The 10,109-nt window shown below is 42.2% G+C and overlaps 1 protein-coding gene across 1 annotated transcript; it reads right to left on the bottom strand.

The window, feature by feature from the left end:
• Nucleotides 1-3,222: 3,222 nt before the first annotated feature.
• LOC140355857 (transcription factor Sox-14) lies at nucleotides 3,223-7,545 on the bottom strand. Its single transcript, XM_072440497.1, has 2 exons — nucleotides 7,117-7,545; nucleotides 3,223-3,459 (listed from the first exon to the last, which is right to left on the bottom strand). Exons 1-2 carry the CDS (start codon nucleotides 7,534-7,536, stop codon nucleotides 3,223-3,225), a joined length of 657 nt encoding a protein of 218 aa, XP_072296598.1. The 5' UTR covers nucleotides 7,537-7,545.
• Between the last annotated feature and the right edge of the window lie 2,564 nt (nucleotides 7,546-10,109).

Raw genomic sequence — 10,109 nt, 5'->3', positions numbered from 1 at the left:
GTGGACTGGTGTCAGCGGAACCACCTCCTCATCAACGCGGGGAAGACCAAGGAGATGGTGGTGGATTTCCACAGAGGCCACCCCACTGCCCCCTCACCAGTGAACATCCAGGGACGGGACATTGAGAGAGTGGACTCATACAAGTACCTGGGTGTTCATCTGAACCACAAACTGGACTGGACTCATAACACAGACGCACTGTACAGGAAGAGCCAGAGTCGGCTCTACCTCCTGAGGAGACTCAGGTCTTTTGGAGTGACAGGGCCACTCCTGAAGACCTTCTACGACTCTGTGGTGGCATCAGCCCTCCTGTATGGTGTGGCCTGCTGGAGCAGCAGCATCACAGAGAGAGAGAGGAGGAGACTGGACAAAGTCATCAAGAAGTCCAGCTCCGTCCTGGGCTGTGCTCTGGACTCGGTGCAGGAGGTGGGGGACAGAAGGGTCCTGGCTAGATTCACATCTATGCTGGACCATGAGTGTCGCCCCCTGCAGGACACTCTGTCCGCTCTGGAGAGCAGCTTCAGTGACAGACTGATCCACCCTCGCTGTGTGAAGGAGACGTTTCACAGGTCTTTCCTTCCTGCTGCCCTGAACATGTGTCACTCAGCTTCATAATCATGTGCAATAGTGTCATAATCATGTGCAATGATGCATGTGCAAGAGTTTTTTTAATCAGTTTTTTTTACTTCTGTGCCTAATCTGTTTCTGTACCTAATCTGTGCAACATTGAAATTTCCCTTTTGTAAACAAATAAAGTAAAATAAGTAATGTGTGGATGGGACAAGCCCCCAGCAGCCAAGATGGCCGCCCATTCAAGTTAATGGCAGCTGCTCAGTAGCGCATGTCACCAGTTAGCCTTTAGCTCTCCGGGCAATACGGCCCGGAAATTACGTAGGTTTGCATACCATGTGATCGTGCTGACCAATCAGAGAGAGTTACTAGAGCAGCGCAGAGCCCAGTGTGAGATAAAGTGAAATATTAAATGAAACCAGGAAAATAAACCGGTGAAAGTGTACGCTCAATGACAGGGTAATAACAGCAAAGCAGACGAACCAAGGCTGGAAACTGAACAGTACTGAAAAGGCATATGGGAAAGGGAAGCATCCCACAACCGAGATGCACAGTGGCTGATGGCTCTGAGAGCGGACCACAGCAACTTCCCTGAGCAGTACCCAGTTCCCATCACTGCAGCAGACATAAAGGAAAGCACCGGGCCCTGACATGATACATGCTTACTGGCTCAAGAAACTCACCTCACTCCACGAGCGCCTAGCAGCCCAAGTAAACACACTGCTTAGGGACGGAACGCACCCTGAATGGCTAACCGAAGGGCGTACAATCCTGATCCAGAAGGAACCCTCAAAGGGCACAGTCCCGTCCAACTATCGGCCAATAACCTGTCCCTCCACAACATGGAAGCTTCTGTCGGGCATAATGGCGGCTAAGATAAGCGGGCATATGGATCAATACATGAGCAGTGCTCAGAAAGGCATCGGCAAAAATACCAGAGGTGCGAAACATCAGCTCCTGGTAGACAGAACAGTCGCACGGGACTGTAGAACCCGACACACCAACCTGAGCACTGCCTGGATTGATTACAAGAAAGCATATGACTCAATGCCACACACTTGGATCATGGAATGCTTAGAGTTGTACAACATCAATGGGGCTCTAAGAGCCTTCATAGTGAACTCGATGAGGTTCTGGAAAACCACCCTTGAGGCCAATGGCAAGCCACTTGCACAAGTGACCATCAAATGTGGCATATACCAAGGTGATGCACTGTCCCCACTGCTGCATAGGTCTGAACCCCCTCAGCCAAATAATCAACAAGACTGGCTATGAATACCGACTCAGGAATGGGGCCACCATCAGTCACCTCCTCTACATGGATGACATCAAGCTGTGTGCTAAGAGCCAGCGGGACATTGACTCCTTGATCCACACCACCAGGATCTACAGCTCAGATATCGGAATGTCATTTGGACTAGAGAAGTGTGGGCGGATGGTGACTAAGAGAGGGAAGGTGGTCCACACTGAGGGGGTCTCACTCCCAGAAGGAACGATAGCAGACATTGAGGACAGTTGCAATTACCTGGGAATCCCACAGGCAAATGGCAAACTTGAAGAGGTAACAAGGAAAGTGAGGCAAGTCCTCAGAAGCCAGCTCAATGGTATGAACAAGTCCCAGGCAATAAACACTTACGCCCTAACAGTGATCCGATACCCTGCAGGAATAATCAATTGGCCAAAGGAGGAGATACAGACCACAGATGTTAAAACATGAAAGCTCCTGACCATGTATGGAGGGTTCCATCCCAAATCCAGCAATCCCAGGAACGTCCTCCCCAGGAACGTCCTCCGCAGGAACACAACAGAAGAGAAAGAACCATACCAAGACCAAAGAGATCCCAAAATATCAGAAGAGCGCAAACCTGCTGCTGCCCAAAAAGATCTTCGGTCGCCTCGTGCGTGAAATGTCAGAAGAAATGTAGTGACAGTTAGCGCTGGAAGCCCGACGCTCTGCAGGAGGCGGCGGAGGCATTCCTGGTCCTGGTGTTCTCTGACACCGCCTCATTTAGGACCAAAGCTAAACTATTTACTCTGTTCTCGTGCGACATAAAGCTCGCATTAAGGGAGCTTACAGCGTCATGTCGAGACCAAGAAATCAAGAAAGAGGAAATGTCCGAAGAAGACGTAGCTTTAAGTCAAACTAAAGTTTAAAAGCGCACGTTGCTCTATCACCGTTTGAAAATCTCGACTTGAGCAAATATGTTCCGTGTGTAAATAATGTACAGTTTGTGTGTTACGTTTAAGTCAAACCGAATAAATCAGGATTCAAAGTTTATTTTTTACTTTAAATGTTCATACACTGTTTAGATTGTAACTTAAAATGCAACATGTTCATTTGTTTGCTAATAAAAATAATGAATAAAAGAAATTGAAAAAAATAAAAGAAATTGGCTTAAATAACTAAAGATTTTATACTCCTGAGCTGTATTACTTATAAATCAGTTTTAGAATCAGTTTGGAGTAATCAGTGCAGTAATCAGCAATCAGACAATGCTGGTTACTTGATACAGTTTGTTGTCCATAAATGGATGCATATATTTAGGATCCACCATTTTCTTCCATAACTTCAATGCCGTGTACAGCAGATCATCCTTGGTTCTAGTTTAAAAATCCATGTTTTGTCCAATATGGAACGTTTTCAGATGTTTCTCACACTGTGGTGGACGGCCCATACCCCTCCAGTCCCTTAGCGCCCCCTCCTGGCCCAGGGAGAAGGATATAGGCCACCTGAGGCTGCAGAGAGGCCCAGGGAGGAGCACATCCACAGGGCACCATGTATCCAGCACTGTGGGCCTGAGGTGGAGGAGGAGGAGGGTGGTGGTGGTGAGAGTGGAGTCCGAACGCGCTGAAGGGAACTGGGCTGTGGCTGAAGTGACCCAACAGCAGCTGTGGAGAGGAAAAGAGGACATGTTCAGTGAAATGACCATTCATTAGAACGCTGCGAAACAGGCTCAGGTGAGTAATGATCACAGGTGAATTCTGATGGTCAAGACACAACATTTAACATTCATAGGCTCGTCTGAAAAAAGTTTAGAACTTCAAAATAAAATGTACTCAACTTATTGCTGCTTCAATTTTCAAAATAATTGAACAAAATCTCACTACATTGCTTATATGGTTCATAGTCATTTCAAAATATGTGAGACTCACTTTGAAGTTAAGTAGGCTTCTGTTTTTAAAAGATTCTTCAGTACCTGTGCCTGAGATGGCTGTAGTTTACCTGACTAACTGACGGTGCATCAAGTAAACTACTCATTTTAATAAATATATGTTTATATTTAAGATTTACTTCCTGGTTGGACAGATAAGTGACATGTAGAGGTTATTGCAGCTGTTACCTAGCAACCATACTGTAGATAATTTCCAAAACTTGTCCAAATTGCACAATAGCTGATTAGACAAATACAAATAAATGACAACACCTTTATTTTGTTAAATGCACAGTACGTACATTTAAGCCTTTTAGACTAAATCAAAGCATGCTTTTTCTTCTTCTTTTTTTATTGCACAAAAAATAATAATCATAAAAACTACTAAATCTACACAAAACAGAGTCTAAATTGGCCTGGAGAGGCTGGTTCCCATGGAAAAGTTCTTTTAGTTATAATATTCCACAGTACACGGCTGCGTGGAGAATGTTCTGAAGAACGGTTTTAAATGTCAATTTCTATGGAATTATTAATTATTATAACCTTCAGAAAGTTACATACTGTGTCCCGAAAATGCCTTCATTGCGCAAAAAGAGTCCCTGTAATTTTTAATTTTTGAATATTTTGTGTTGATTACATAGATATTCCGTTTTATAACTCTTTCTTTTTTTTTTTTACTTCTCAACTTCTTTCCAACAAACTAACATGATGATGATGATGATGATACAGATGATGATGATGATGATGATACAGGTGATGATACAGATGATGATGACGATACAGATGATGATACAGATGATGATGATGATGACGATACAGATGATGATACAGATGATGATGATGATGATGATACAGATGATGATACAGGTGATGATACAGGTGATGATACAGATGATGATGACGATACAGATGATGATACAGATGATGATGATGATGATGATGATGATGATGATACAGGTGATGATACAGATGATGATACAGATGATGATACAGATGATGATGATGATGATGATGATGATGATGATGATACAGGTGATGATACAGATGATGCTACAGATGATGATGATGATGGTGATGATACAGATGATGATACAGATGATGATACAGGTGATGATACAGATGATGATACAGGTGATGATACAGGTGATGATACAGATGATGATACAGATGATGATACAGGTGATGATACAGATGGTGATACAGATGATGATACAGGTGATGATACAGATGATGATACAGATGATGATGATACAGATGATGATGATGATGATGATGATACAGATGATGATACAGATGATGATACAGGTGATGATACAGATGATGATGATGATACAGATGATGATACAGATGATGATGATGATGATGATACAGATACAGATGATGATACAGATGATGATGATGATGATACAGGCTATGATACAGATGATGATGATACAGATGATGATGATACAGATGATGATGATACAGGTGATGATACAGATGATGATGATGATACAGGTGATGATACAGATGATGATACAGATGATGATGATGATGATGATGATACAGGTGATGATACAGATGATGATGATGATGATACAGATGATGATACAGATGATGATACAGGTGATGATGATGATGATACGGATACAGATGATGATGATGATACAGATGATGATACAGATGATGATACAGGTGATGATACAGATGATGATGATACAGATGATGATACAGATGCTGATACAGATGTTGATACAGATGATGATACAGGTGATGATACAGATGATGATACAGGTGATGATGATGATGATACAGGTGATGATACAGATGATGATACAGGTGATGATACAGGTGATGATACAGGTGATGATACAGGTGATGATACAGGTGATGATACAGATGATGATACAGATACAGATGATGATACAGATGATGATACAGGTGATGATACAGGTGATGATACAGGTGATGATACAGATGATGATACAGGTGATGATACAGGTGATGATACAGGTGATGATACAGATGATGATACAGATGATGATACAGATGATGATACAGGTGATGATACAGGTGATGATACAGGTGATGATACAGATGATGATACAGATACAGGTGATGATACAGGTGATGATACAGATGATGATACAGATGATGATACAGATACAGGTGATGATACAGATGATGATACAGATACAGGTGATGATACAGATGATGATACAGGTGATGATACAGATGATGATACAGGTGATGATACAGATGATGATACAGGTGATGATACAGGTGATGATACAGGTGATGATACAGGTGATGATACAGGTGATGATACAGATGATGATACAGATGATGATACAGATGATGATACAGATGATGATACAGGTGATGATACAGGTGATGATACAGGTGATGATACAGATGATGATACAGATACAGGTGATGATACAGGTGATGATACAGGTGATGATACAGATGATGATACAGATGATGATACAGATACAGGTGATGATACAGATGATGATACAGATACAGGTGATGATACAGATGATGATACAGGTGATGATACAGATGATGATACAGGTGATGATACAGATGATGATACAGATGATGATACAGATGATGATACAGGTGATGATACAGGTGATGATACAGGTGATGATACAGATGATGATACAGATACAGGTGATGATACAGATGATGATACAGGTGATGATACAGATGATGATACAGATGATGATACAGATACAGATGATGATACAGATGATGATACAGATGATGATACAGATGATGATACAGATACAGGTGATGATACAGATGATGATACAGGTGATGATACAGATGATGATACAGGTGATGATACAGATGATGATACAGGTGATGATACAGATGATGATACAGATGATGATACAGGTGATGATACAGGTGATGATACAGGTGATGATACAGATGATGATACAGATACAGGTGATGATACAGATGATGATACAGGTGATGATACAGATGATGATACAGATGATGATACAGATACAGATGATGATACAGATGATGATACAGATGATGATACAGATGATGATACAGATACAGGTGATGATACAGATGATGATACAGGTGATGATACAGGTGATGATACAGATGATGATACAGATGATGATACAGATGATGATAGATGCAGGTGATGATACAGATGATGATACAGGTGATGATACAGATGATGATACAGGTGATGATACAGATGATGATACAGATGATGATACAGATACAGATGATGATACAGATGATGATACAGGTGATGATACAGGTGATGATACATATTTAACACAGAGACTGTCCCACCAATCTAAGTCAAAGCCTCAACAGAGACACATGAACCCCGGTCACAGCACTTTTAAGTCTCACAAAGTCACTGATCGTTACCCACATTCTGCTCCACGAGCGCCGCGGAGCGTGGTCCCAGCAGACCCCTCGTCTTCTCCCCCGCCGTCAGAAACGAGTCCAACAGCCCGGGCGCGTCCTCGAGCAGAGCCCCGGGCGCGTCCCCGAGCAGCGCCGGGACGGGGAACAGGCTGTAGCGCTCCCTCCGCGGGCTCTTGGCTTTGCGCCGCGGTCGGTACTTGTAGTCCGGGTGTTCCTTCATGTGTTGGGCGCGCAGCCGCTTCGCCTCGTCGATGTACGGCCGCTTCTCCGCGTCGCACAGCCGCTTCCACTCCGCGCCGAGCCGCTTGCTGATCTCCGAGTTGTGCATCTTGGGATTGTCTTGCGCCATCTTCCGCCGCTGGCCCCGGGACCAGACCATAAAGGCGTTCATGGGTCTCTTGACGTGATCCAGAGCTTTGGACATTGCGTAAATCACTCCGCTTCAATAATGTCAAAAGTCCATGGCGGCTTTGCTTTGTGCGTAAAAGTGGAATTACGCGCCGGGAACTTTACGCGCGTTGGTTGGTGAAAGGTTCTTTTTGTTTTGTCTGCGGCTGTTTGAGATGATTTGAACAAAAGCTCACAGTGTGGTCAAAGGTGGTGGATGGTCATGGTCATAGTGCGCGCGGTGCCTTTTGGATGAAGCTGTGGCGCGCAAAGAGCCAATGGCGAGGAGAGTGTCACTGTAATCCCTGCAATAAAAGTCACTTCAAGACTCTTTTTCACACATGTGCTTTGTGTTTGGACAGCAACCACACGCCCCACACCCACAAATACACATCACAGGATTTATTTACGATGGTAGAGTCTATTAGAAGGACTTTTATTATTTGGATAAGGACGTTATTGTTCATTCACAACTTTGTTCTCATTTTATGGTGTTGTACTTGGATTAGATTTATGAAAGAATTCAAAATGCATATCATAGATGGAGGGGAACTTTGCTGGATTTTATATATATTCAGTGAAGTCATGTAAACTGTGCCTCTTTTTTTGGCATTTTTCAAACTACTAATTTGGTTATGTGATGTGTACTATAAGTATTCGGGTACATATTTCCTTTCGCACTTGATCTGTCATAAACACGTTTAAAAAGTGCCTTATATATTACTCATGTTGATGTTCTACTAAATGAAACAAATATTGGATATTATTTAATTTATTTTTTAATTAAAATAGCCAACTCTAAACGATTTTTCTCTTATTAAGGACACTTATTCACAGTCTATGTGCAGATACTTAGAGTCAGCTTTATAACATAACATAAGTCACAAAAGGAACCAAAAAGGAGTTTGATTTTGTCTCATTCTACTCTCCAGTCTAGACCCTGCTGCTTTAAACTCCTTGGCCAATCAGAACGATTTTTACAGCCTAAAAACACTTTCTGCATGTCTTTATGAGGCTAATGTGTTGCTTAATTACAAACAAAAAATTATACTAACCTTATTTTACTGAAGCTGTAGCCTATTTCTTATGCCGCTGCAAATAGTTTATAACTTATAACTAATCAAAACAGCTCAAAAAGATCATGTGGCAACAATTTGAATTGGTTTAAACTTCACAGTGAATATCTGTTAGTGATACAGTGCAACTTTAACTCTTAGGAAGCCCCACTTTACCTGACTTATCCTGTTGATGGTGAGGGAGAAGCTGTGGACACTGGGCCTGATCACCAATCACACATAGATACTTTTAATGATAATATGAAATAAATGATCAACAGAAACAACGTCTAAATAAAACCCCAAAGCGCGCCAAAAGTATACTTTCTCTCTCGATGTAATCTTGTAGTCTTGTTATTGTCTTGGCCCCGTCTTCTCCGTGTTTAATCATCCTCGCCGTGTGATGGTATGGACGTCCAGTCAGTGTGCTCTGGAGATAACAGCCACCCACGGGACCAGTCTCAAGACCACCGGCACCACCAGCCTCAGCCCAGACCCACTTCTGAACCAGGCTTTATCATGTCCGCGTGCGCCGCTGGGTGCTTTGTGCGCGTTGATCCGGTCTTTGAGGGAGCCCTGTGGAGTGTGAGATTGTGGGAGGTAAATGGAATAAAGCCCTCCTCTGTGGCACATCGCTGATAAGTGCTGCTGCCCACCTCAGCACTGGAAAAATCCCCTTATGGGACTGCACACCTTAAAGAGACATAGTTTGCTTTTTCTGTTCGAAAAGACAAATGTTTGCTTCATTGTCATTTTCCAACCAATGCGTACTGTCGTTGTGTCCTTTGGCAAGACACTATAGGTGCGATTGTGATAAGTGTGTGAATGTCCCTCTTTTGCTTGTCTTTCACAGCCAAAGCTTCTGATCTTTGTGCCACATTTTCACATGAACGGTATAAAACTGTGATATGGGGGTCTCATCTTTCTAAATGTGTTTAAAGGGATAAACATTGCAGTTTTGATATTAGTCTTGAGCTACAAACCTGATATTGTCATGTCCATCCCATCACACTGCCCAACTCATCCCACTTTTAGCCACGTGTCAAGCTTATAAAGAGTAAGACAAACATAAAGCATACCAATTATTGCAAAATTGTTGACCTTTAACAATAATCTGTCAGGAATGGAGCGCCCGGGGGACCTATCTCCTGATCTTGAGCTATGCCCTTTTCACTATAGAACCTGGCTAGTTCCGGTTCCCATAAACGTGAGGATCTTTCCTTTCCGAGTCTTGATGGGGAATTAGCAGAGTCAAAATAAATAAATATTTATAACACAAGCCGATAGCATATTAAAACCTTTACGTAAAATGTACAGTAAATACTTTACCGGGGGAAAGCTAAGTGTTGATAGAGGTGGTCTGTAAGTTAATGGTAATGTAAATTAAATGTAATTAATAATGTAAAAATAATACCACAAACTGAACTAACCTGTTTACAAAAATAATCAACTTGGTGTACTTCCATGTACTTTTATCATGTTGTCTCTTTCATATTTAATCAAATTTATGGTTGACATAAAAACACTTTTACAAAAAAACCCGGTGAAGTATTCC

The sequence above is a fragment of the Eucyclogobius newberryi genome, unplaced genomic scaffold, assembly GCF_026437365.1.
Source record: "Eucyclogobius newberryi isolate DKJ021-1_F unplaced genomic scaffold, fEucNew1.0.hap1 SCAF_12, whole genome shotgun sequence".
NCBI lineage: Eukaryota > Metazoa > Chordata > Actinopteri > Gobiiformes > Gobiidae > Eucyclogobius > Eucyclogobius newberryi.
This window is presented reverse-complemented; position numbering and strand designations above follow the sequence as displayed.